Source organism: Ochotona curzoniae, unplaced genomic scaffold (assembly GCF_017591425.1).
Source record: "Ochotona curzoniae isolate NIBS_2020 unplaced genomic scaffold, NIBS_Ocur_1.0 contig_1014, whole genome shotgun sequence".
NCBI lineage: Eukaryota > Metazoa > Chordata > Mammalia > Lagomorpha > Ochotonidae > Ochotona > Ochotona curzoniae.
This window is the reverse complement of record NW_024464920.1, coordinates 48553203-48581199: the sequence shown is the minus strand read 5'-3', so window position 1 is coordinate 48581199 and position 27997 is coordinate 48553203. Positions and strand designations below refer to the sequence as shown.

The 27997-nt window shown below is 46.5% G+C and overlaps 2 protein-coding genes across 3 annotated transcripts in view; both read left to right on the top strand.

Annotated features, from left to right (window-relative positions):
• ST13 (ST13 Hsp70 interacting protein) lies at positions 1-26084 on the top strand. 2 transcript variants are annotated; one of them, XM_040986565.1, is made up of 12 exons: positions 1-300; positions 4899-4956; positions 6276-6321; positions 7079-7149; positions 10327-10393; positions 14135-14219; positions 14323-14433; positions 17314-17416; positions 18172-18288; positions 20073-20121; positions 22972-23105; positions 24127-26084. In XM_040986565.1, exons 1-12 carry the CDS (start codon positions 191-193, stop codon positions 24253-24255), a joined length of 1080 nt encoding a protein of 359 aa, XP_040842499.1. In that variant the 5' UTR covers positions 1-190; the 3' UTR covers positions 24256-26084. The 2 variants fall into 2 exon arrangements, with proteins under 2 accessions (XP_040842499.1, XP_040842490.1); XM_040986556.1 differs by having other exon boundaries at positions 6246-6321.
• Positions 26085-27480: 1396 nt separating this feature from the next.
• SLC25A17 (solute carrier family 25 member 17) overlaps positions 27481-27997 on the top strand; it is a 36506-nt gene continuing 35989 nt past the window's right edge. Inside the window, exon 1 of the mRNA XM_040986585.1 lies at positions 27481-27623. Coding sequence (XP_040842519.1) covers positions 27570-27623 — 54 coding nt within the window. The 5' untranslated portion in view covers positions 27481-27569. The remainder of the gene's footprint in view (positions 27624-27997) is intronic.

The window sequence follows — 27997 nt, the reverse complement described above, 5'->3', positions numbered from 1 at the left end:
GCGGAGCCGAGGACCCGGGGTCACGCGACCGTCGGGTGGGCGGAGCCAGCGGCCGGGGAGGTTCTAGGCTGTTCGGCGTCGCGGCAGCCGCCCCCTTGTCCGCGGTCACGTTGAGCCAGCGCCCGGGCCTGGAGTCGGTCCTCTAGCCGCCGCCTGCTGCCCTCCGCCCTCCGCCCGCCGCCCGCCCACCATGGATCCCCGCAAAGTGAACGAGCTGCGGGCCTTCGTGAACTTGTGCAAGCAGGATCCGAACGTGCTGCACATGGAGGAAATGCGCTTCCTCAGGGAGTGGGTGGAGAGGTGAGGGCCGGCCGGGGCCTGGCCGGGAGGGAGCCGTTGGCGGCGGGAAGAAGGGGGGAACGGGGGCCGAGGAGGGGTTCCCTCTCAGCGTGGAGCCGCCCGAGGCCTCGGGGAGTCGCCAGGGGCGTGTGTTGGGGCGAGCGACGCGTGCAGGCGCTGGCCGCCCGTGGACGCGGGGGGCCGGGAGCGGGGGGCCCGCGGCGGCTGGCTCGGCGCGCTCTGCGGAAAACATGGTTCCCCCGAGTCTCCAGCTCGGGAGCCGAGTGCTCGCCGTCGCCCGGCCTCGGCGCGGTGGTGAGCTGCGGGACTGCTTCCCGAGACCGCCCCCACTCCCCGCGCCGCGCGTCTGGGGCGACTTCTCCCCGGACCAGCGGCCATGCGGGGCGGGGATTCATGCACCGGTGCACGGGGAGTCGGAGGGCAGCGCCTTCCCGCGGGTCAGAAGAAGCTGAAACAAGCCCCTCGGCTCCTCGGGAAGATGAACTGGCAGTTACCCAGATAATTGGGAGAAATTGAATTTTTAATTTGAAAGCGTTACGGACAGCGAGATCTTCCATCCATTGCCTTACTGCCGAACTGGCCCCAGGAGCAGCGGCTGAGCCGACCCCAAGCCGGGCGCTTCTGGCGGTCCCCACGTGGGTGCAGGGTCCCCCACGTGGGTGCAGGGCCCCGAGGCTTCGGGCCCGAGCGGATGGGAAGTGGAGCAGCCTGGACTCAGCCATGCGGAGCCCACAGGCATTGGGCAAGGCTTAACTAACTGCTCTGCCGTGGCACCAGCCCCCGAAAGAGTATTTTCAGCACCTTTGTTTTCTAACGGAGAAAGTTAACAACTTTCAGCAGTATTTGCTGAAAACCTCTTAGAGTTGGTTTTTTTTTTTTGTTTGTTTTTTGTTTTTTTTTTGGCTTTTCTCCCCATCAGCTTTCTGTGTACTATTGTGGCTGGGAGTTCGACCCGAAACAAAGCCGCGACCTCATTTTTTGTCTCACATGAAAGAAAATATTCACGTGGATGACTCTAGATGTATTGAGGGAAGGAGGAGGGGCTTCTGGGGAAGGAAAAGTCCTGAGGTGAGGACAGGAGGAAGCCTTGTCCACAGTGAGCGGCCAGGGAACATCAGGAGGGTGGGCCCGTGACTTCCTGCCCTCCTGGGCATGGCTGGGGACAGTGACCGAGATGAGATCAGTGTGTGCGGGCAGCTCAAGAGAGGGGGCTTGATGTGTTGGTCGTCCTCACGCTGTTTGAAAAGGGAGCTTCCCCTGGGGCCTGAAGCCCCTTCCTCACACGTGTGTGGCAAGTGCTAACACCGTTTGAAACTTACCTGATACTAAACAGCCTTGAATCAGAATCCTGAACCCAGATCTCTGCCAGTTGATGTAATAGCACCAGGAATTCAGGGGCGGGCTTTGTTTTTTCTCTCTTTCATGAGTTGATCCCATAGTCTTCTTACTGAGTGCTTCTGTTCTTTTACATCTACTCATTTTAAGAAAGCACCTATGATAAATAGTTCCTCAAATTCCAGGTAAACTACATGAAGAAGTAGCTGGCAGCGGGGGAGCGTTCCGCTCCGTGGGTTCCGTGATGCTCCCCTCCCTGCCGGAGAGGACTGGGGTGCTCCCCTCCCTGCCGGAGAGGACTGGGGCCGCTGAAGGGAACAGTGGCTGCATACAGTGCGAGCAGTGCTTGAAATTGTGCTGGCCCCGCAGATAAACATGCAGCCGGTTCTGTTCTCTTAGATGATTCTAGTGCTGTTGCCTTTTTTTTTTTCTGATTCCGTATATGTTTTTCTTGTATCCTTTTGAATTGTTTGCTAATGGAACAAAGAGTCTTGGGAAGGGAGACACATTCCCTGATTGACTCCCCAGATGCCAGCAACAGCCCGTGGACCCCTGACTCCTTCAGGGTGGGTCACTTGGCGGGCAGGTGCCTGGCTGCTTGGGCCCTCGCCTGGGGCTCCCAGGGTGCGCCTCAGCAGAAATGCAACAGGAAGCTGAGGGGTTTAATTTTCTAAGAAAATTAGTAATGATGTCTTGAATGTGGGTTAAATCTGTCACAGCTCATGTGATCGTGTGAGAAGAGCCTACACTGACCAGTCAAAGTGACAGTTTTTGGGTGGAAGCTGGCTTGCTCAGAATCTTATTTCTAAATCTACATTGATGTTACCTTGCAGTAGTTAACTGAATTTGGAATGTTGAGAAAATCATAAGTTATGAATAAGCTCTCTTGTATTGACAATTTTGGAGCCATTTGTAACTGAAAGAAAATTTTGAAGTGCCGAACAGAGGAGCTCTTCTTCCTTGGCTGCCCACAGGAGGCCGCGCACCGCGCTGTTTTTCCTGGAGCCTGCTGTGGCCGGCAGACCTGGGCAGCTCGGGCAGGTGACAGCAGGCCGCGCCTTCCTGAGCTGCACACTGCGCCCCTTCCCCGTCAGCTTCCTTTACTGAAACAGTTGACTGTTACAGGCTAGGTACATATTTTGTACTTTTTCTTCAACTTAGATTTAAGATAATCTGATTTTTTACAATTAGGTTTAGTGTTGATATATTTTTTGGCCGGAATGTCACTTCCCAAAGTCAGAATGCGGCGGTTGTGTTTGAATGTTATCCTGAGTACATTCCTGACGATACATTTTGAAGCAGAACAGTTTAAGAGGCCTTGTTGTCTACATTGATTCTTAACTGCAGAGAGCTAGTGCTTCTGTACTTTTTGAAAATGGTTTTTCCCACAGAGAAGGATTTTGTGGTGTTTAGAAGACATGTGACTTTGGAACGGCATGTTGAGGTGTGTTGCGGCCATGTTATGGTTGTGCTTCTGCCCCAGAGGAGCCATCCACATGAGGGTACTGAGTCAGTGAAGACGGCGTGGTGACTGGGGGGTGTGGCTTTCCTCAGCAAATGGCTTCTGTAAGAAATTGCAGATTTAGTATCTTCCCCCCTATTTCTTTTACTTATTTTTATTCCATTTGCTGTTTTGTATTTATGCACAGTGTAAACCGCAGGAGTTGACAAGGTATATTGCATCACATAAAACTGACACACCCACATGCAGTGCCTGATAGAAAGCTGCATAAAAGTTAGAACTTTACTAAAAGTTGGACAGTGAACATTTGAAAAGTGCTTCAGCTCAAGTGAGATGCCATAAAGCCGTCAACACGCACCTGTCACCCAACAAGAACTAAGCACTGACACCGAGTTCTCACCCACTGCTGAGAAGTGGAGCTGGGGAAGAACCACTTCACAAAATGGGAAGCCATTTCAGTTCAGCATAACCATACTGTGTAAATTGAACAGTTTTGATGAAGGTAAATGTTGTGGCAGCTTATGCTGAAAAAAAAAATCGAAGCTATTAGAGTGACACTGCAAGCTAATCTTCCTGTGCTGTGGTGCAGGCATGTCATGGGTGCCAGTTTGAGTCCCAGCTGCTCCGGTTCTGATCCAGCTTCCTGCTCATGTGTCCGGGAAGGAGCAAAGGATGGCCCAAGTCCTGGAGCCCCTGTTCCCGTGTCTTTGACCTGAAAGAAGCTCCTGGTTCCCAGCTTGGAATCCGGAATCCGGCTGGGTCTGGCCATGGTGGCCATTTGGGCAGTGAACCTTTGGATGAAAAAATCTCAGTCTGTCTCGTCCCTCTCTTTTTGTAATTCTGAATTTTCAAAGTCAACATTTTCAGGGCATTTGGAAGAGGTCTCTTTTTTCTTGCTTCACACAAGGGTCGCTGTCTGGGACTTGCAACTTCCGCCATTTTGCAGTGTCTGTACATTCGTGGTTCGGTTGCTAGGTTAGATTTTACACAGCCTGTATGCTGCAAACTACACCAGCTAGAGCATGTCATGCTAATTTTGTGTTTTTCTTTACTTTTTAGTTAATTGCATATAATTTATACCATACCCCTGGATTGTATAGAAAGTGGGTACACTTCAGGACGGATGAGAACAGTATGAATATAAGAAAGAATCCATTAGGCACTGCCAGATGAAACATTTTGACTTACGATGAAAATTATTTCATAAAACTGCTTGTTTGAATTCAATGGGCTACTCTTGCTAATCATTCTGTTTCAAATTTGGATTTGAATATACTAAAATCTAATGATTTTCTAAAAACTTATTTTATTTGAAAGAGTTAGCAAAAAGGTTTTCCTTCTACTGGCTCACTTCCCAAATGCCCATAATATCTAGAGCTGGCTGATCCTGAGCCAGGAGCTTCTGCATCTCCCATTTGGGCCTTGGGACCCAAGCCCTCGCCACATCCTCTGCTGCCCTTGAGGAGCTGGACTGAAGGGGAGCAGCTGGTGCTTGAACCGGTGTCCGCGTGGGATGCCGGTGTACCAGGTGGAGACCCCTGCTTCGCCATGTGCTGGCCCTGAGAGCTAATGACTTTTATGAGTGGTTCTGTTATTTGTGTTTGGCCTGTGCTCATTTCTCTGGATGGATAGGAACATATATATAATTAAGGTCATTAGAATTATTGAGCTAGGGCAAAGGTTTCTTAAGTTTTTTAAAGGTAAGTGTCTCGGTGTCACTATTTTTTAAAAGGCATGAATATTGGTGCTTGATTTAATGGATTTTAAATTTCTAAAGAATTGTTTTTTTTATTTCTTTAAGCATGGGCGGTAAAGTGCCACCTGCAACTCATAAAGCTAAATCAGAGGAAAATATCAAGGTAAGTTTTAATTTCATTTGTATGTTTAATGATAAAATAGCATTTTAATTACTATTCTCAAGTTACACTCCAGATTTCTTCAAGATTACTGGGAAATAAGATGTTTTAAAATTGTAGTAGATGGCTCTGTGCCTTATCCTCTATGGATACTTTGTTAATATTTTCAGATTGCCCTGCCCCTCTCCCAGGGTTGCTTTAAGCTGTGACTCATGTGTTTTAGCATTTTGGAGAAAAGATGGAAAAGATCGGGAGCGAATTGCTAGTAGATGAAATTTAGAGAATGGGGAAAGCATATATATATATATATTTTTTTAAAAATTATTTTATTTTGACATTCTTTACATAGTTGATTAGGGCACAAAGGTCAAGGGTTACAGGAAAGTGGGGCAGACCATTGTTTCCACATTATTGCTTTTTTTTCCTGTATCTGGGTTAAAGGGAGAAGCCCCACCCAGCCTCCCACCCATCCCAGGTCCCTGAGAGAGAGGTCCCAGGCATGCTCAGAGGGTCCTGCTCAAGTGGTTTTGATAATTCAGCAGTTCTGAATTGCTGCCAGTCTTGCCGTTCCAAGCATGATGAGATCGCTGAAGAATCCAAGTGTACTCTTCGTTTTATTTATGTGGAGGGTAGAGTTACCACAGAGAGATCGCTTCCCAAATGGTTACAGTACCCAAGGCTGGGCCAGGTTAAAGCCAGTTCAGAGCTTCTTCCTCTTGTCACACGTGGGTGCAGGACGCAGGCTCTTAAACCATCGGCTGCTTTCCCAGTGCGTTAAGAGGAAGCTGGATTGGAAATAGAGCAGTTGGGATTGAAACTGACACTCTAATGGGACACCAGTACTGTTAGGCAGCAGATTAACTTGCTGTGTGACAGCACCAGACCCGTTTTACACTTTTGAATTCTTTTTTGTTAGTATAGTATAATTTCCTAAGTTGTTACCTATAGTTCTATAACTCAAGTACCCTTAAAAAGCAAATGTTTTTAATTAGTGATTGAACATGATCTGAATGGATGTAAGGCTTTTAGTTTTTATACCACTAATTATGAAGGTGCAGATTCAGAAATGGGGATTTGTTTGATGATGGAGTTGGGCCATGATGCCTACTGAAGGTACTCCAAAACATGCTGTGTGGATGACGGTAGGTTCTAAAACATTGTTCTGCAGAGTGGTGAGGAAGGGAAAATTAGCAATGGGAGTGTAATGTATTGACTGCTTTTGCATAAATTTGTCTGAAATGTGACATATTCTGGGTATTATTGACTACTGAAAACACTGTTTCCCTTGCTAGGAAGAAAAAGCAGATGGTAAGAAGGCAGAGGAAAACATCGAGGCGGACGAGCCGTCCAGTGAGGAGAGTGACCTAGGTGAGGAGCCGGTGCTGGGTGCTGGGTGATCCAGGAGCCGGTGCTTGGTGCTGGGTGCTGGGTGATCCAGGAGCCGGTGCTCGGTGCTGGGTGCTGGGTGATCCAGGAGCCGGTGCTCAGTGCTGGGTGCTGGGTGATCCTGGGCGGATCTTTATGAAGTGACTAGATCACTGTCTGATGTGAGCGACAAATGAAACTTTGTTTTCTTTCTTTTTAAAGATTTGTTTGTTTTTAAATTGGAAAGTCAGATATACAGAAAGGAGAGTCAGAGACGAAGATCTTCCGTCTGCTGGTTCAATCCTCAAGTGGCTGCAATAGCCAGACTTGAGCCAATGTGAAGCAAGGAGCCAGGAGCCTCCTTTAGGTCTCCCACACGGGTGCAGGGTCCCAAGGCTTTGGGCCGTCCTTGACTGCTTTGTGAGGCAATACCAGCCGTAGATAAAATACGTTAGAAAACACATTATAGTATATTAGTGTGTAGAAAGTTACTTAAGTCAAATGGTGGTTTTTACACTGAATGACAAACTTGTGCTCTAGCAACCACTCTCCAGCAGCCCGGGACAGTCTGGTGTTTCTCCAATTAAAAGGGAATGTCCTTGCTAAAACAGAATTGTCTTTATTGGGGAACTATTTTCTAATGAATCAGTATTTAAAGTTTTAGGAAGTATGAAGATTGTTAGTTACGCTGGCTCTAGCGCTTCAGGTGGCTGCTGTCTTGCCCAGCCCAGAATTTTCTCTGTTTTCTCCTCTTGGACAGAAATCGACAACGAAGGTGTGATTGAGCCAGACACTGACGCCCCTCAGGAAATGGGAGATGAAAATGCGGAGGTAATTGCATTTTTACTGATTGATTACAAAGCTTTTGTGTTGTTATTTTATTGACCTTCCTAGAATACTTGGGAGAATATCCGTGTGATTAACTGTGCTCCAGCATTGATCTCTGAGATCCCTCTTCCGGGATGTTTTGTTATTCTGTAAATTTGCATCTCGTGTGACTGCTATTCAGTGTCCCCTAAAGTGGAATTGCCTCTAAAGCTTTCGTGTTTACCCGGTGGAGAACTTGTTCATGCTTTTTAATATTGTGTTTGACTCTCCTATCTTCTGTGTCGTCTGAGCCCTTTATGTTGGACCATTTTCACTGTTGAGTTTTATTTCTATTACTTTATGCCCAGTTGTGTCTGATGTGTCCTGCTGATGCTTTAATTGCAAAGGGTTAAGTTTTCATTTCAACACTTTCAGTTTAATTTTTTTTAGAGATTTATTTATTTTTTGGGGAAGAAAGATTTGTAGGGAGAAGGAGAGACCGAGAGGAAGATCTTCCATCTGATGGTTCACTCCCCAAGTGGCTGCAACGGCTGATGCTGAGCCAATCCAAAGCCAGGAACCTCTTCCAGGTCTCCCATGCAGGCACAGGACCCCAAGGCTGTCCTCAACTGCTCTCCCAGGCCACAAGCAGGGAGCTGGATGAGAAGAGGGGCTGCCAGAATTAGAATGATGCCCGTCTGGGATCCCGGTGCATTCAAGGCGAGGACTTTAATCACTAGGCTATTGTGCCAGGCCCTCAGTTTAATTTTTTTTATTATTATTATTATTTTTTTTATTGGAAAGGCGGATGTACAGAGAGGAGAGACAGAGAGGAAGATCTTCCGTCCGATGATTCACTCCCCAAGTGAGCGCAATGGGTCGATACTATGCCGATCCGAAGCCAGGAGCCTCTTCCGGGTCTCCCACGTGGGTGCAGGTTCCCAAAGCTTTGGGCCGTCCTCGACTGCTTTCCCAGGCCACAGGCAGGGAGCTGGAAGGGAAGCGGGGCTGCCGGGATTAGAACCGGCGCCCATATGGGATCCCGGGCATGCAAGGTGAGGACCTTTAACCACTTGTGCCACCGCGCCGGGCCCAGTTTAATTTTTTTTTTTTTTTTTTTTTTTTTAAGATTTATTTTTATTATTTTTTATTGGAAAGGCGGATATACAGAGAGGAGAGACAGAGAGGAAGATCTTCCGTCCGATGATTCACTCCCCAAGTGAGCGCAACGGGCCGATACTATGCCGATCCGAAGCCAGGAGCCTCTTCCGGGTCTCCCACACGGGTGCAGGGTCCCAAAGCCTTGGGCCGTCCTCGACTGCTTTCCCGGGCCACAGGCAGGGAGCTGGAAGGGAAGCGGGGCTGCCGGGATTAGAACCGGCACCCATATGGGATCCCGGGCGTGCAAGGCGAGGACTTAACCACTTGCGCCACCGCGCCGGGCCCAGTTTAATTTTTTTAAAAAGCTATTTATTTGAAAGTCCTGGTATGAGATGCAAGTGCTAAAGTCCCATGTGGGCACTGGTTTGTGTCCAGGAGCCGGGAGCTTCTTCTGGGTCTCCCACATGCGTACAGGGTCCCAAGGCTTTGGACCATCCACCACTGCTGTCTCATGCCATAAGCAGGAAGCTGGTTGGGAAGTGGAGCAGACGAGACATGAACTGCCATCCATATGGGATCCCGGCGCGTGCAAGGCAAGGATTATAACCACTAAGCTACCGGGCCTGGCCTTTGTTTTATTTTAACTTGATAATGTGCAATTATAGATGAAGGGCTGACTTGTGGTTAAATTACCAGAAGATTTTCCACCTCTGTCCTTCACTGTCCCTTCTCTGGTACAGACTTGTTTTGGGGTCACCACTTTGCTTGCCTGTAGTGGAGATTGGAGCTCCATGCTTGGAGAGCATCTGGTTAGAGCTCATATTTTCTCCCCTTCTGAGCCTGTGTGTCTCTTGTGTTGCATTTCCTTCAAAACCAATGCTAGGTTTGACACCTGCTACAGGGGGAACGCATCCTGTGCGCTGAATTCTAATCTTGGTTTACTCTTGTTCTTTGTGGATTTCTGCATTTTATGGAATTTTAGACTTGTTTAGGGATATCATGTATACTCTTGCTGTAAATAGAAGCCATTTAAAACATTTTGGATTTAATTTAAGGAATTGATTGATTGATTGATTGGAGAGGCAGACAGACATATGAGCTCTTGGCGGCTGGGAACCAAGTCCCTGACCAGTCACTAGCTGGCCTCCCAGGATACACATGAGCAGGAACCTGGATGCAGTGGAACTGGGACTAACCCCAGGCACTCTCTTCTGGAATATCGTGTCCAGTTGACAGCCTGAAACCAAACATCCTGCTTCAATATTTTCATTAAGAAAATTAATTCATTTTTATTTGAAAGGCAGAGATGCATCTTACATTCTTTGGTTCAGTCCCCATGTACCTGCCACTGTTGGCCAGGCCACTCAAGGCCAGAAGTCCCCTGGTCAGTCTAGGTTTCCCAAGTTTCCAAGTACTTGAATTGTTGTCTGCTGCCTCTCCGGGTGGCAGTTAGACTGTGACCAAGCAGCGCCAAGAGTTGGGCTAATGCAAAGCAGAGTCATGGGTTTGTTCTGTGTGTCCCGTGTGGGTGCAGTGCCATGAGCCATCGTCCACTTCCTTCTAAAGTGCATTTGCATGGAGTTGTAGTAGAAGTGGAACAGGCGGGACTGACCCAGTGCCCACATGGCATGCTCGCTGCAGGTGGCAGTTTTACATGTTACACCACAATGTTATGCAATTTTTAACTTGGTAATTTTACATAGCTTGGGAATGATGGAAATATTACAATGGCCACTGGCAGAAGAAGGAAATCCCTCTATCAGAATTCAGAATGAGAAGAATACCTCTTTGTGAGTCTGTTGGGTTAATGTTCGTGTATAGTTATAAATGAGTTGGATAACCTAGGCAAAGCAGAACACATTGGGATAGAGAGGAGCAAAGGTGTTGTCCAGGATGTGGTAGTATTAGGGAGGGAAATTTGTATGAAAGGTTTGTAAGTTCATTGTTTATAGCTTCTCACTAATTGGTTATAATGAGTGTTCTTCCTGGTTTCTGGAGATTAGAAATGAATGAATACGGGTTGTGACTGCCTGACCCCTGCAAAAGCCCTGGTGGTTTCCTCTGCCACCTCTAATTTAGCGCTCAATTTCTCTGTGTTAGATAACCGAGGACATGATGGATCAGGCGAATGAGAAGAAGGGGGCTGCCATCGAAGCCCTGAATGACGGTGAGACCCTGTTTATTTTCCTTTTGTTACATTCTTGTAGCAGTTTGAATTCTCTCTACCGTAGAAACCATGACATAGTGGAAAATGGTAGGAGAATTTGCATTCATGGAGTATTCAGCCATCTTTTAGAGGCTGAGAGTATGTGTCAGTCACGCTGCCTCCAGGCAGGTACACGTCCTGATCTGACTCAAAGTCTACTTCCTTAACTGTCAAAGTGTGTAAAGTTGTTTTTACTCATGTGAAGGCGAAGTGATGGAGGGAAGTGGTAGGGAGGGGGAACTTACATCTACTGGTTCACTTCCTACTTGGCCACAATGGCTGGAGCTATCCCGGGCCAAAGTCGGAGCCCAGAGTTTAGTGTCTCCCATGTGGGTAGCTGGGCCCCACGGTCTCCAGCTCTGTCTCCCACTGTCTTCTCAAACACCTAGGCTATTAGCAGGGCACTTGATTGGAAGCAGAGCAGCTGGGACTTCAAACTGGGCTCTCAGATGCCAGTGCTGCTGGCAGCAGGACAGTTACCATGCCAGAATACAAGTCCCCTGAGTGTGGAAGGAACTCCAGAATAGAAGCAACAACACCCTTGACAGGCAGTGACCGCAGGCACGGCCCTCTTCTAGTTCCTGCATGTTAGATCCTAATGTTAAATGTATTTCTAACATTGTTTGCATAGTTGAGGGATGCACACCCATGTGTGCCTCTGGTTAGAATGGGGAGTGTCGAGGGAGGAAGGAGAGTTGAGGGACAAATGTTTCAGGTCTTGTTTTTTTCTTCTGTGTCCTCAGGAAGGGAAGGATGAGGGGACCCTCCTTGGTTTGGGGGTTTGAGTTCAGTAGTCTAGTTGTGTAGTCCCCCAGAAGCCTTGCCTGGGTGACCTTGAACCTGATCCCGTCCTGGCTCTGTGTTTGTCAGTGGATGCCGGGGCCTAGCAGGGGAGTTACTCCAGTTGTCCTCCCAGGCCTGCATCTTCCGCCCCCAGTGGGTGCTGTGGCCCTGCTTGGCATAGTGCGCCCCAGCCCCGGTTCCCATGAGTGTCGGTGTGATTTGGGGTCGAGTCAGGCTCAGCTCGTTACCACTCCCAGCTTTTGCACAAACCAATGTGTGCTGTAGTCCTCAACAGAATCTGCCCTTAGATCAGTTCTCTCATGTTCCAAACCCTTGCCCTGACACTGGGTGGGTACTGAGGCCTAGCAAAGCCAGGCATATTCCTCAGCCACAGCTTTTGCGTGATGCTGCCCAGCCCAGCCCAGGTCTCCCACATTGGCCTGGTCCAGACAGGCCCTTCAGTTTCCCTCCTCTAAACCACTCCACCTCAGCTCTCTTGTGGACTTGCCAGTACACTGAGCTGATCTGAGGAAGTCCCCACAAGTTATGACTCACCTTTCACACATCGCTTGGTAGGTGCTGCTCAACCCAGCACATCCCCAGAGTCCTTCCCTGGACAGTCTGCATAGGTCTCCCACACAGAGGCAGGAGCCCAAGGCTCTGGGCTGTCCTGCTGCTTTCCCAGGCTGCCGGAGTCCAGCTCCAGCAGTTTGGAACTCAAGAAGGGTGTGTGGAGTAGGCGTAGAGAAGAAATGGACCACTATGATTTCATGATCATAATGTACAAATGCAAGAAACCTGTCCCCTTACTTACACAGAAGCAGTCACAAGCTCTAGCACAGACTTCTATTTCACCTAAAAACTCAATACAAGTTCCTACTATTCTTATTCTACATCTCAATCTTGAATTAGTTAAGGCATGAAATGTATCACAAAGAAAAGGAGAAACTAAAGAATGAGGAAAGAGTGAAACCCTAAATACAGGTCGTTTGATTAGCATGAGGTCAATGGGGACAGCCAAGACAGTAGGAATAATAAAAGGCCCTTTTGCAAGACATTACTACTATTGACATTAACCTCCAAGCTCACATTGAAAGTAAAAAGCAGCAAGCAATCCCTGAAAGGATTAGGGTGGTCCTGTGTCCTTGCAAGGGAAGGTGGCTGTAGAGACATCCACCAGGCCTTCCTGCAATGGAACAGTCCTCTTCACACCTGCGTGTCCCCCACATCCACTGCACGAACCCCAGCACCAGGCCATAAGTGGGGAGCTGGATGGGAAGTGGAGCGGCTGGGACAAAAGCCAGTACCCATATGGGATCCCAGCAGATGTAAAGCAAGGATTTAACTACTAGGCTACCATTCTTGGCTCTGACCTAGTTCTAATCTTGGGATTTGTACAATTTTGTGTCCTTTGTAAGGGAGGGAATATTAATATTTTAAATGAGGAATTATGAGCGTGTCCCACCCAAGGATGACAAAGGCACATCTGTCAGGAACACATTAAAACTATGCTGGCAGTGCCTTGGTTTGAATCCCCAGGCTGGTACTGAACTAGGGCTTCATTTGCACCATCAGTGTTATGGGTGGCTGTGACTGGTTAGTGTTCTGCAGAGTCCAAGATAATTACAATGTAACCCTTTCCAGAAGCAAACGGCGTGATAATAGAGGCCGTTCAGTTAGTGAAGGTAGAGTGGGTGATGGGGTAGATTTTGTACATGATAGGTTTGAGCTGCTTGGTAGATGTTAAATTTAGTTATTATAGGTCTCTACGGTAGTAATTAGAAAGGCCTAATATTTTTCTGTATTGTTCTCATGAATTCTGATCAGTTTCCCCAAAACATCAAAGCCACTCAAGTAACACCCCTAGAACATTCTTCCTCACATGGATGTTTCTAAGACGTCCTCCTGACTGCTGCCCAACCCCCGGTGCTGATGTTGGATAACAAGGAGCAGCCCACTCTCCTTCCCCTCTGGGGACATGGTCGTTTATCCCACCCATCTTAGTCCTTGTGTTGACCCCTTCCACCCTGATCAAAGACCCACATGGGCATACATCTTTCTCAACTATGTAAATGATATTAAAAATAAAATTAAAAACTAGATGCCTCTGTTGTGCCCACATCCTGTATCAGAAGAGGATCTGTCCCAGCTTGATTTATTAACCCCAGCCTCTATACTGAGCACCCCGAGAAGAAAGCAGCGCTGGCTCTGGTGTCTGCGTCCCTGCTGTCCATCTGGGAGACTTAGATTGTGTCCCACACTCCTTGCTTTGGGACAGACCCAACTGCTCCGTGAGTTGTTTGAGAAATTTGAGGGGCGAGATAACTACATTTTTGCTCAAATAAAATGAAAACTATAAAGACAAAAAGAATGGCAGGCTTTGGGTAATGCTGGGTTAAGTTGCTCCTTGGGACACCCACATTTCAAATTGGAGTGCTTGGGATGGGGCCCTGTCTCTGCTTCCAGTCCAGGTGCTCCTGTTTGCCTGGGAGGCAGAACGAGTTCTTCGTAAGGATCTGCGTTAAAGAGCTGACCTTGTACACTACACGAGCAGTGGAGGATTAATTTGTGGTGCCACAGTACCAGCCTCCTGTGTATGTTAAGACACTAGTACTTTTTTTTTCTTTTTTCACTGTAGTGAAAGAATTTAAAAGACCGTAATTGCATAGGAAATCAAAATTTACATAGAGTGAAGGCAATATAGAGAGATATTAAATATACTGGTTCGTTCTAAAGGTGAAAACAGCCAGCGCTGAACTAGGTCAAAGTCAGAGCTGCGGGGCAGGGGCTAAACAGTTGCCAGAAGTGGAACAGCCAGGAGGCCAACTGGTCCCCATATGCGATGCTGGTATTGCTGCCTTGGTGGCTTTAGCCACTGTGCTGCAAGGCTGGTTCGTATTTTCCTCTGTGTCTCTTCAGGGGAGCTACAGAAAGCTATCGATCTGTTCACGGATGCCATCAAGCTGAATCCTCGCTTGGCCATCTTGTATGCAAAGAGAGCAAGGTGAGAACTCTGCAGACACACGTGCCTCATTTGTTTATCTAGAATTCTGTGATGATCGCAGTGTTACATTGTTTGAAATCAATATTTTTAATGTATTTCTTAGTGTCTTCGTCAAATTACAGAAGCCAAATGCTGCCATCCGAGACTGCGACAGAGCCATTGAAATCAACCCTGACTCGGCCCAGCCTTACAAGTGGCGCGGGAAAGCACACAGGTGAATCCTGGTTTTGGTAACGTGACGTAGTGGGCTTTGTTGGACGGAAAATAAGAACCTTGTGTTTTCTTATTTCCTGACTTTTTAAACAACCAGTATATTTCATGTGTCAGCTTTAAACTGCTTTAGTCCCTGCAAGTATGAAAAATCGGGACAATGGGAAAATAAAGTGGTGCATTTAAGCATTTAGTCGTTCCTGAAATCAACATGTGATGTTTCACAAATGAGTCTAAGATTTGTTTATTTAGTTTATTTAAAAGGCAGATTTTTACCAAGAGGAAGTTAGACATAGATCTTTTACTTCCCAAATGGTTTGTAAATCACCTCAACAGCTGGAGCCAGGCCAGTATGAAGCCAACAACCCAGGGCTGCTTCCTGGTCTCCCACATGGGTTGGGAGCCCAAGGACTTTGCCAAGACACATCAGCAAGGAGTTGAATTGGATCCGATGCATCCATATGGGATGCTGGCTCCACGGACAGAGGAGGAACTTCTTAATACAAATGAACATTTTTATCTTACAACTTTAATTCATGAATTTCATTTTATGTGGGTTGAGAAAATATTACTGGAAAGGCAGTAGAGAATGGCCTAAAGCCTTGGGACCCTACACCCACGAGGGAGACCCCCAAGAATCTCCTGGCTCATGGCTTCAGATTGGCTCAGCTCTGGTCGTTGTGTCCACTTCGGGAGTGACCCAGTCAACAGAAGATCCTTTTCTCTGTCTCTCCTCTTTGTATATCTGCCTTTGCAATAAAAATAAATAAGTCTTTGTTTTTAAGAATTAGGTGTGTTAATGACATCTGCTTTATTGGGATAAGCTATGAATAGAATTAGGAAAAATAAAAGGATGTGGAGCAGCCAGGACCCAACCTGGCACCTGTATTGGATCTCAGTGCTTGCAAGGTAAGGATTTTAGCCACTGAGCCAAAGCACTGGGCCCTAAAAATGTTTTTCATGCAGCAAAATGCATAATAGGGTTTATATTAATGATTTCAAAAATTTAACGTTAAATTTTTCCCCTCAGTGTTTGTGTGTGTATGTCTTATTTGAAAGGCAATGGACAGATGAGTCTTCACCACCTGCTGGTTTGTTCCCCAAGCCAAAACTGGGAGTCTGTAGCTCCTTTGGACTCCCCCAAGCACAAGGGCCTGTTACTGTGTCAAATCTCATTAACAGGGTGTTAGACTGGAAGCAGAGCAGCTCAGAGTCATCAGGGCAGTGGCTTAACTTGCTGAACCACAGTGCAAGCTTTTCTCATCCCCCCTCTTTTTTGTTTTTCATAATTTCCTTAGGAATACATGTGTATGTTTGTGTATGCATGTATTTGACAAGCAGAGAGTGAGATAAAGAGATCTTCCTTCCACTGGTTTAGTCTAACTGCCCACAGCATCCAGGAGCCTCCTCTGGGTCTCCCAGGCGGGCACAGGGTTCCAAGGCTTTAGAACATCCTCTGCTGTTTTCCCAGGCCATACATGTATCTGGATGGGAAGTGGAGCATTTGGGACACAAACCCACGCCCATATAGGTTGCTGTTGATTGCAGAAGGAGGATCAGCCAGTGGGTGGACTTACTGGGCTGCATGCTCATTTTCATTGCTGTCCTTTACCGCATTCTTATTGTCCTTGCCAACCTGTCCTTGTGTCTTTTGTCATCTTTTCTAGGTTGGGGAGGTTTGAAGGGACGGAGAGCTCCATCTACTGGTTTTATTTTGTAAAATTCTGGCCCAGTCCTGAAGCTGGCAATGAGAAACTCAAGTGTTTGAGCTGGGTGACAGGAACCCAGTTACTTGAACCATCACCCACAACCCAGTTTCTCTTTAGCAGGAAGCCAGAGTGTGGAGCAGAACTGAGCGTTGAACCTGGGCACTCTGATACTTAGGTGTGTTGTGTTAGTACTGATGTATGTGGGAGTCAGAGTGATGAAGGTAACTTGCATCTATTGGTTCTTCCTGAAATGGCCACAGTTGCTGGGGCTGCTCTTGTCTGAAACCTGGAGCCTTGAACTGCAGTCGGGGCTCGCACATGGCTGGCAGCCCACGTGAATGTGCTCCTGAAGTCTGGGATCTCCTGAGAAACACCTACACCCTGTTATGAGAACACCAGGAGGAAAAACAGGAGATAGGAGTGATCTTGGAGTGCTCAGAATTCCTGGAAAGTACAGTTACCTCTCAGGCATGCTGTGTACTGTCTCCATTGAAGTGATAGGATTGGAATCCTGAACTTTTGCATTGTAAATATTTATTGAAATAATTGGATCAGAATTCTAAACATTGTAAATTTTTTACCTGCTTTCTGCTCTATGTGACAAAATAACTCATTATGTATTTACTCAATATCTTATAGCTATTGATTTTCTCCTAAATAATATCTATAAAACCCTCCCATTTACTTTGTTCATGGCAAGAGGTCGCTCCCGGACTGGAAAGTAAAATCATTTCACTCTCCTTGGCATCTTGCTCAATTGCTTTGAACCCCCACAGCCCGAGTACTTGGACTGTCATAAACATTTGGCATGAACTGGGTTGGAAGCAGAGCAGCTTAGACGTGAACCAGCACTTCGGTTTGGTTTCGCACACGTTGCAACCTGTAGCTGAACTCCATGTGCCAAAATGCTGACTTCTGAAGTACCATGTTCTAAATACAGCCGTGTGTATGAAAAAGCTTATTGTATCCTGGAGGAAGTCTGAACTCCCTCAGGTTTTGATTGGGTTCGTTAACGATGTAATAGTAATTGAGTTGGTTGATGGAAGTTCATACTTAATGCTTTCTACTTGTCACAGTCTCTTTTTTGTAAGGAAGCAGCACATCAAGCCACATAAATAAATGTTTTGTAATTTTCTCCAAAAATTATTATATTGTTATTTTTTAATTTATTCCAGACTTCTGGGCCATTGGGAAGAAGCAGCCCATGATCTGGCGCTTGCCTGTAAACTGGATTATGACGAAGATGCTAGTGCGATGCTGAAAGAAGTTCAGCCAAGGGTATGTGCCAGCAGAGCTGGGGTAGTTACCACTGCAGTATTCCACAGTGTGGCACTTAAACCTGGCAGCCAGAAACTACCTTAAAAAATGTAAAGAAATAGACAGGTTGGAGTGTTTAGGTCTGCGTGTTTTCTTACATGGTATTGGAGCAGTTGCTCTTACTTTGTTTCCGAGACCACAGTGAAACTGTAACTGGAAAAAGGAGTATGAGGCTTATCAGAAGGAAAGAAAGAATAGTGTATAAAATATAAAATGTAACCTCGGTTTGAGTCTGGTGTGTCCTTATGTGTTGCTGTATTCAGCTACTTTGGGAGTTAGGCTTCAGCTTAGTAAAATACTGAATGCAAAAATTAAAACATTTTGCCTTTTGAAAGCACTAGCTTTATTTATTTGAAAAGCAGAATTAACTGGGAGCAAAAGGGAGTCACAGAACTTGCACCCATGCATCACTCTCAGACGGCTGCCGTGGCCAGTGCTAGGAGGACAGAGCTCTGTTCCGGTCTCCCGTGTCGCAGAGGCCCAAGCACGCGGGCCTTTTTCTGTTGCTTTCCCAGGCATTCACAGGAGCTGGCTGACTCGTACAGATTGCCAGCGTTGCTCGTGGTGGCTTTGCTTGTGACGCTGCCACACTGGTCCGTGTGTCAAGGTGTTTAAATATGTTCGTTTTCAGAATTGTGTGTTGAATTAAGTATGTCTCCTCAAAAAATTGTTGCGACTTTTGGAGCAGGCCTCACTTTGTGGCTCTATCCGTCTAGGCCCAGAAAATTGCAGAACATCGGAGGAAGTATGAGCGAAAACGTGAAGAGCGAGAGATCAAAGAAAGAATGGAAAGAGTGAAGAAGGCCCGAGAGGAGCACGAGCGAGCGCAGAGGGTGCGTGTGCGGGGGGCGCACGGCTGGGCGGGTCTTCAGGGTCTGTATTGGTAGCATTGCAGTTCTATTGATGATCTGCTTGAAAGAAGTCCCCCTTCTGCTTTACCTGGGGGTCGTTTTAATTTTTTTTAAGTGAGATTATATTTCTAATGTAATTTCTTTTAATGTTCTTTTAAAATCAGAAGTTTTTTCAAGTAAGTAAAGTAATTGAAATTTGACAATATTTTTTGTTAAGCCTTACAATTTCTCCTGTTCCAACAATGGGCTCATAACTCTTGAAAATTGATTCTATTTTTTATTTTCAGTTATAAAGTCCTTTTGTATTTGGAAATTTGTAACGTTATACCTTGTTTTTTTTGTTTTTGTTTGTTTTTTTTTTTTTACTTTATTGCGCATCATATGAATAAAGTTGTAGCTTAATATTTAAAAGTAATTCTTCTATTTATCCATCTCCTTGATTATGTCTGTGCCTCTATGGGATAAATTTCTTTTTTGTATTTATAAACCTGAAAAAGCAAGTCAGTCCTCTTGAAGGTTCCTTTTTTTTTTTTTAATCTTATTTTTATTGGAAAGACAGATATACAGAGAGGAGGAGCGACAGAGAGGAAGATCTTTCATTCGTTGATTCACTCACCAAGTGGCTGCAGTGGCTAGAGCTGAGTCAGTCTGAAGCCAGGAGCCAGGAACTTCTTCCTGGTCTCCCACGCGGGTGCAGGGTCCCAGAAGCTTTGGGCCATTCTTAACTGCTTTCCCAGGCCACAAGCAGGGAGATGGATGGGAAGTGGAGCTGCTGGGATTAGAACCGGCGCCCATATGAGATCCCAGCGTGTTCAAGGCGAGAACTTTAGCCACTAGGCTACTGTGCTGGGCCCTCTTTTGAGTTTTTAAGGGGAGAATATGGAGAAGATGGACCAGGGATATGAAGGTCATGGCAGTGTTGGTAATAAGTCTTCTAGTTTTAAAAGCAGTAAGTTCATGGTTTTACAGACATGAACATACTCATATTCATTCTGCTAATGGCCCCAGTGGCCATAGCTGAGCCCTTCAAAGCTGAGGAGTTGAGCTTCTTCTAGGTCTTTCGCATATGGGCAGTGGCGCAGTACTCGAGGCCAGCCTCAGCTGCCCTCCCAGGCACTGGACTTCAACTGGTGCCCATGTTAGATGCACTCCAGGCGTTGCCCAGCAGGCATTTCATTATTTTTTTTTTAATGTGAATATAATATCTGCACTTTCTAAAAAAGATTTGTTTTATTTTTATTGGAAAGTCTGATATACAGAGAGGAGGAGACACAGACAGGAATGATTTACTCCCCAAGTGAGTGTGACGGCTGGTGCTATGCCAATCTGGAGCCAGGAGCCAGGAGCCAGGAGCTTCTTCCAGGTCTCCCACATGGGTGCAGGGTCCCAAGGCATTGGGCTGTCCTCGACTGCTTTCCTAGGCCACAAGCAGGGAGCTGGATGGGAAGTGGAGCGGCCGGGATCAGAACTGGCGCCCACATGGGATCCTGTGGAATCTGGCACATTCAAGGCAAGGACTTTAGCCACTAGGCTACACTGCCGGGCCCTAGGCATTTCATTATTAAAAGTGTTTTGCAGAGTAAAGCATTCTACTTGAAATCGTTACTTAGTAATGTTCACAGTGCATTCAGATGTTAATTTGTTATCGAAGGTGTTGTGAACAGCCCAGTATCGTGAGTGAAATCTACCAGCATGTCTTACTGCAGGGCTGCTTCAGGGTGAATGCTGTTGTGTAATTTGTTTCTCTTTTTTGTGTTGTGTTAAAGGAGGAAGACGCCAGACGACAGTCAGGAGCGCAGTATGGCTCTTTTCCAGGTATGGTTTAAAAGAAGTCAGTACTGTTCTGCTACAAATAATTAAATTGGATTCTGATTTGGGGTTGGAGCGCAAGAAAGTTGAGATACTGATTTCTACTAAATTTGAATGTGTTGAATAATGTTAATTCCTGGAACACTAATGAGACTTATTTCCATTAGAATCTTATGTTAATGGGAATATTTCGTGTGTATTCTTCCCCCTCAAATTTTGAATAGTATTACTAACATTGGAAGATGTTATTCCACAAATGCCTACAGGAGCTGGGGAAGGCCAGAGCCATTCTCTGTGTTCCAGAACCCCCGAGCCAGGGTTCTGCCTTAGAAAGACTTATGAAGTAGAAGCCTGAGATGGGTTTTCAGTCCACATGGTTGGACATGGAGTACGGACATCTTCCTCAGTCTTTGGATTTTGTTTGTTTGAAAGGCAGAGTTAGAAGAAGCCTTCTGTTCACTCACTCACTCTGCACGTGGTAGGACCAGGACCTTCCTGCGGGTCTTCCCCATGGGCGGCGGGGTCCCGGCATTGGACCATCTTCTGCTGTTTCCCGTGCAGATTAGGACAGAGCTAGCTTGTAAGTGGAACAACCAGGATGTGAGCTGGCAAAGCAGTGTTGCCGGTGGCAAGCTACCATGTTACCCTCCAACGGCGGTCCACTTGCCAGAGTCTTAACTGCTCGGGGAAAGGTGTCTGTGCAGTATACATTTCACCAGTTGTGGGAATTGGAACATTATACCTTATTGCAAATAAATAACCTGTTCTGGTTTTAAGTATTTCTGAATTGCCATAGTGGAATTTTGCTTTGTTCTACAGTAATATTCATGAAGATAGTTTCTAGAAACACTAGATGGAACAGGAATCCACATTTTAAAAATTTTTGTGAATTTAATTTGAGGGGGCCCAGCGCCGTGGCGCAAGTGGTTAAGTCCTTGCCTTGCACGCCCGGGATCCCATATTGGCGCCAGTTCGTATTCCGGCTGCCCTGATTCCCATCCAGCTCCCTCCTTGTGGCCAGGGAAAGCAGTCGAGGACGGCCCAAGGCTTTGGGACGCTGCACCCGTGTGGGAGACCCGGAAGAGGCTCCTGGCTTCGGATCGGCATAGTATCGGCCGTTGCGCTCACTTGGGAAGTGAATCATTGGATGGAAGATCTTCCTCTCTGTCTCTCCTCTCTGTATATCCGCCTTTCCAATAAAAAAAAATAATTAAAAATAAATCTTTAAAAAAAATTTTAATTTGAGGAGCCAGCACCCTATATGGATGCCAGTTTGATCCAACTCCCTGCATATGGCCTGGCAAAGTAGGGGAGGATGGCCCAAGTCCTTGGGTCCCTGTGCCTCCTGCCTTTGGATTGGCTCAACTCTGGTTGTTGAGGCTATTTCAGGAGTGAGCCAGCAGTTGGAAGATCTCTCTCCCATCTCCTCCTTCCCCTTTTGTTTCTTTCTATAAATTTGCCTTTCAAATAAATACATCTTTAAAAAAATTAATAAGTTCATTTGCAAGGAATTTCAACAGAAAGAAATGATGCATCCTGTGGTTTACTCCCCACGTGACTGCAACAGCCTAGACTAGACAGATTGAAGCCAGGAGCCACAAACTGCACCCAGGTCTCCCTCGTGTGGCAGGCCCCAAGTGCTGGGTCATTGTCCTGTGGTGTCTCGGACACATTAGCAGGAACTGGATTAGGAGTGGGGCAGCTATAACAAGCCGGTGCTCATATATGGAATGCTGGTATTGCAGCCATCAGTTTAACTTGTACCACAACACTGGCCTCCAACTTGCTGTTTAAAGAAAAAGAAAATTGGATTTAAATCATGACTTATTTCTTTAACATAGAGATAACTGGGTTTTTTGTTTGTTTTAAGAAGTGATGTCAGGGGGCCTGGTAAAATAGCCTAGCAGCTAAAGTCCTAACCTTGCATGTGCTGATTCTAATCCCAGCAGCCCCACTTCCCATCCCGCTCCCTGCTTGTGGCCTGGGAAAGCAGCTGAGGACAGCCCAAAGCCTTGGGACTCTGCACCCATGTGGGAGACCCGGAAGAGGCTCCTGGCTCCTGGCTCAGGATTGCCAAAGCTCCAGACATTGCAGCTGCTTGGGGAGTGAACCGGTGGATTCTGACTTTCCAATTAAAAAAAATAAAATAAATCTTAAGAAAGAAAAAGTGAAAAACAAAAGTGACTCCTGGGGCCACATCCTGTATCTGATTGTGTGGGGTAAATTCTGGTTCCTTCTGTTTCCAGCTTCCTGCTGATGCACCCCCAGGTGAGGGGCTGCAGTGCCCCTGGGGTCCCTGCCGCGCGGGGCTCAGTGCTGGGCTCCTGGAAATCTGTTTACCTCATCCTGCTTTCTACTGTAGAATAGAGCAGTGCTCCTATGAAAGCAGCATGCAGGTTTTCATTTTCAGATATGTTGATTCTCTTGAAAAGGCGTAGAAATCAGGACAATCACCATATTTTTAAAAAGCCTCTTAACTAATTCTTGAAGGAATAACTGCTTTGCAGTCAATATGGTGACGATTTTAAAACAACAGTAAATTTATATGAATTTAAATTTAAAATGTTCAAAACAGGAAGAATGGTTTTATAATCCTGATGGACTGTCAGCTGCGCTCTAAAGTAACATTCATTTTATTTGCCAGTTTTACTGTTAGGAAATAATAGATCCAGAAGGTTAATGTAAAGTGTCAGTTTATTTTTAAGGGAAAATTGGAAGCTAGAGTTGAGTGTGTGTACCCAGCCGGTGGAGGGTGTGTCAGATGTCTGAACTGTACAGGTCTTTGATTTGCACTTCAGTTCTTCCTGTGTGTGTATCTGACTGACGTCTGTGCCTTTCTTTGATTTGCTCTTACAGGTGGCTTTCCTGGGGGGGTGCCTGGTGGCTTTCCTGGAGGAATGCCTGGAATGGCAGGGGGGATGCCTGGAATGGCAGGCATGCCTGGACTCAATGAAATCCTCAGTGACCCTGAGGTTCTTGCAGCCATGCAGGTAAGACCTTTGATCTTTATATGATTAGGGTATTTTTTTTTAATAGTTCTCGATGAAGACAGATTATGCCCAGGCATTGTGTATTTGGGTTTTTGTTTGTTTGAAGGAGTTACAGAAATCTTTCAGCAACTGGTCATGCCCCAGGTAGCAGCAGTAGCTAGGGCTGGCCCTACTTATAGGATTCCAGAGTTTTCTCCAGATCTCCCAGGTGGCTGGCAGGGACCACTGTCCACTGCTTCTCCTTGGCCATGAGCAGGTTGCTGGGGGGCTCTGCAAGCGCTGCACCACCTTGTTGGCCCCAGTCGGTGTAGGGTGGTTTTATTGTGTGTTTTTTTTTTTTAATTTAAATATATTGATCTTGGTTGCCAGAAAGGTACTTTTTCAGGTGTAACATTAATTTTAATTGTTTTGAGTTCGTAAGTTTTTTTAAAGAGATCTATTTTTATTGAAAAGTCAGATTTACAGAGGCAGAAAGATCTGTTATTTTTATTGGGAAAGTCAGATTTACAGACAGAGAGAGAAATATCTGACTGTTGGCTTGCTCCCCAAGTGCCTTCAACAGCCTGAACTGAGCCAACCCAAAGCCAGGAGCATCCTCTGCTGCTCTCCCAGGCCACAAGCAGGGAGCTGGAAGGGGAGTGGAGCATCTGGGACATGAACTAGTACCCATATGGGATCCCAGTGCATGCAGGCTAAGGATATTAGCCACTAGGCCATTGCACAGGGCCCTTACAGAAAGTTAAGTTTTAAAATGATTTATGGATAGTGCAGGAGTCACTGGTATTTGTATCAAAATTGCATGTGCTGTTTTTCAATATTTAGTTCAAGGGACATAACTGAGCTTAAGCTTTTGAAATGCACATTCATAATATTTGTATCTCAGGAACTGTTCTAAACCCTAGTTACCTTAACCTTGACAAAATATGGGCCTAATAAGCAGTTAGCAATAGGATAATAAACTTATTCCCCCAACAGGATAACTTTAAAAAGCCTAAAAGAACCATCTCCTCCTCTTTTTCAGGATCCAGAAGTTATGGTGGCATTCCAAGATGTGGCCCAGAACCCAGCAAATATGTCAAAGTATCAGAACAACCCCAAGGTTATGAATCTCATCAGTAAATTGTCAGCCAAATTTGGAGGTCAAGCATAATGCCCTTCCAACAAAGCCCTTCTGAAGGATAAGCAGCCTGGTCACCTAATGGATGTCGCAATAATACAAACCAGTGTACCTCCCACCTGGCCGAGAGCTGGCTGTGAGGTCACGGCCCAGTCCTCTGCACCGAACGCAGCTGAAGCATTTGACAGTGGTTTGCCATTAGGGCATTCATCCAGATAATGTTTTGCTACTAGGAATTATAAACTTTAAGTTTTTTAAACCTTAAAAATATTTAAAACAAATTAAAAGGGTGTTAATTCCTCCATTTTTCTTTGCTAATCATTTTGGGATTTTTTTCCTTTGACTCACTGGGCAAGGAAAACACACAAGAACAGAAGATAGACTGCTCTAGTGTGAGTGGAATAAAGATTTATTAGATGGCAGCATATATATATATATATATCATTTAAACAGATGACAGTTTAGTTGGGTAAATGGTTACTGAAGCATTTTATCTTTTTAAATGCTTTATTCTTCAAAAATGAAATGATTTATTTCGATAAAGCTATAGGGACCACGAGTGTTTCAGTATGACTTGGGTAGGGACTGGAAGTCCTTGGCAGGGTGGCGGTCTGTCACTGCGTTGCGCACCTACACCTCAGGCAGGGCACACTGGAGTCTACACTGTGGGGAAGGGGTACTGCAACAGCTGGGTTCCTCAGCTCTGCTTGTCCAGTGTGTCAAGTAAATTCTTCATTTTCATGTAGAGGAGATAAAAGACTGTTTTTTATATAATTCTGTTTAAAATTACCTTTCCTGATAAAAGCTACCCAACTCTGTTTTCTGTTTGTCACATTTTCCCTTCGTCTTCTTTTCCACTAGCAGCCTCACCAGTGTTCCCGTGTACAATAGAATTGTACAAGCATAGTTAATGCTGGTTTAATCTCATGGAGTACACATGGTGGTTCTAGGGAAATGCCTGTAACAGCCATGATTTCCTACTTGGCACAAGGTTACCTACGTAAGTGTTGGCAGCTCTGACAACACGTTGTATCAGAAGACAGGAGGAGAGAATCTCCTTGAGTATTGGACACACCTACTGCAGTTGAGTTCATCTTGTGCTGTTGACCTTCATATTTTGAACAGCAGAAGATCTGAATGACTTCACACGTGGAGAGGAGTCTAATTCTTGATTCAATCTTAAATTGCAAAAAAAAGTTATGAGTTGTTGATACTCAGTCTATCTTCCTATTCATCATTTCTTTAAATAACGCAACCATATCACCGCCTCTGCCTTCCTCCTTCCTCCAAAGATACGGAAAATGAGGATAAATCCCAGGAAGTGTATTCCTAAAATGGCACCCCTCTGACATCTTCAGGTTCCTACCCTTTGCTCTTCACAAGCAGATGGAAATGGCATCTGTTATATTGATGAGAAAAAGTGTATGCTAAGAGAGCATGGTTTTTATAAATCTGTTAAAACACTAAACTTGCATTTGGGCTTGCCATAATTCTTTTTGTTAATGTGTGTTCTCCTTTCTCAAAATTTCCAATGTGTGCTGTGCTTAACTCGAGAAGACCAGTTTAACCTGGATTCCTTACTGGATTTCATTATGTTACCTGAGTATATTCTAGTATTTCCATATTGGCTTAGACAGGCAAAAGTAAACTTGTTTTTCTGGAAATGTGTTCATGTACTTTCAGACTTTTGAATTCCACAAACAAGAAATTGTCTTCATTTTCATAAAGATTTAACATCACTTCTAATCAAACCAGAGACATTTCTGTTCTTGTACTGATGCTGAGTCAAGAAGGTGGAGTTTGCTTCTGCTTAAAATTACTGGATATTTCTAGTTATGTTAAAATAAAACACAATTTCAAAACGTGCATGTTTTCTTTGCCCCCTCCCCTTTCCCGCATTGTGTCCATATCTGCAGCGCACAGTCGGCTACAGATGATGAATTGTTATTAGCAAGGACGCCTAAAGATACACTGTGTGGGCTAAGGAGTTGACTAGCACTCTTGGTTAAGCCGGGCACTTGGCCAGGACTTAGACTGGTTGATAGAGAAAGGTAGGGTGGCGGGTGTTCAGTCTGCTAGCTCATTCCACAAATGGCCACAAGTCTGGCCTCCCTTGAGCCCTCACCTGCTGGCATCAAAAGCAAAGTCAGAACTCTAACCCAGCACTCCTAGGATGCCAAGTCCCATGCGGTGTCTTCACTGGCACTAATACCTCCTAGAATGGTTCTACGATGTTTTCAGTTCAGCCAGTCTTTTCTTGGGCAGTAATATCTTCTAGAAGTTGAGATGGAAGTTAAAGTGTGCTGTAACTTTTTCGCATAATCCTGTGTGTTCTGACTGTACCCAGTCTGAGGGGCCTGTGAGAGGAGACTTCAAGTTTGCTGCTGTCTGAGTGACTTGCTGTCCTGTGTGTTCGTGATTTAGCTGCCTGCCGGAAGTGCCACTGAACGCAAGCCGAGATGTTTTTGACTTCAGTGCAGCCGAGTCCTGACAGTTGTGGCCATTTAGGGAGTGACCCAGCGGGTGGAAGTTCTATTTTCTCTGTTTTACTGCATTTCAAATGAATACATCAATCATTTTTTAAAAAGATACCAAACTAAGTATGTCTCGTCCTCTCATACGGCTTGTGCTCACTACAGCTCCACGTTATTAAATGCTGATGGAGGGGGGTGCAGAAATGACTGAGTTACACATTGCTATTCGGCGTGATGCAAGGCGTGAACCGAGTGCGGCACGTGGTAAAGTGATCACTGCAAACAGGATGTTGTGAAGCGGGCTGCCTACAAAGCCGACAGGGTGCAGGTTGGATGCGTCTTCTAGCTTCTCAGAGTGTTTAAGACAGGTCTACGTAAATGAGCTATTTAGTCCGCAAAGCAAGTGGGAGTGCCGATCGTAACGTCGCTGCACAGCGGAGGGACCCGCGAGGAGAAACGTGGAGACCTCCAGACGCTCCCGGGTCGCTCCGGAGGGAGAGCTTCCACGGTCACAGTTCCCCTCTTCACAGAGAGAGGCCGCAGCCGCCGACGGCCCGCCGAGTGCAGGCTGGGTGCCAGAAAGCGTGAGGGAACGCCGGGTGCCAGAGAACGTGAGGGAACGCCCGGTGCCAGAGAACGTGAGGGAACGCCCGGTGCCAGAGAACGTGAGGGAACGCCGGGCCCGTCAGGCGCTGCCCGCGCGGGCGGCAGAGGGCGCCCGGCGACCCGGAAGCGGTTGTCCAGGAGGAGGCGGCCCGGCTGAGGGGGCGGGGCCGGCGGCGATTTGGCCCTGGGCGACGAGGTGTCTCCTCGTTCCCCGCGGGGCCACACCGGCTGGGAAAGTTTGTCCTGGTGTGCAGGGGAGCCGCTGCGATGGCCTCGGTGCTGTCCTACGAAAGCCTGGTCCACGCCGTGGCCGGAGCCGTGGTGAGGCGGGGTTTCGCGCCCCGGATCGCAGCGGGGTGCGGGGCCTTTTTGGGGGCTCCCCTCGCCGAGAGCCGGGAAACGGGCGGGGGATGCGCACGGGAGGGCGACCTCGGGGATGGGGGGCGCCTCTCCTGACTGGGACGCCGAGGAAGGGGCCATGGGGGGTTACCTCGGGGTAGGGACCCCTCTGGTGATGGGGCACGCAGACCCCCTCAGGCTGTGGGAGCGGTGACCGGTCCTCCCCGACCCTAGTGACAGCTCCGCCATTCCCACCTGATAACACCGCGGAAGGAGTCAGCAGGATGATTTTTTTTTTTTTTTTTAAGATCGGGCTTTTTGTCTTTCTCTTGTTAAAACGAGATCAGGGTTGCAGT

Excerpts from the sequence above, each read along its gene's own strand:
- ST13 (XM_040986556.1), top strand. The coding sequence starts at position 191 with ATGGATCCCCGCAAAGTGAACGAGCTGCGGGCCTTCGTGAACTTGTGC. Across the intron at positions 301-4,898 it reads CTCAGGGAGTGGGTGGAGAG|CATGGGCGGTAAAGTGCCAC; the intron begins GTGAGGGCCGGC and ends TATTTCTTTAAG. Across the intron at positions 23,106-24,126 it reads AGGTTCTTGCAGCCATGCAG|GATCCAGAAGTTATGGTGGC; the intron begins GTAAGACCTTTG and ends CCTCTTTTTCAG.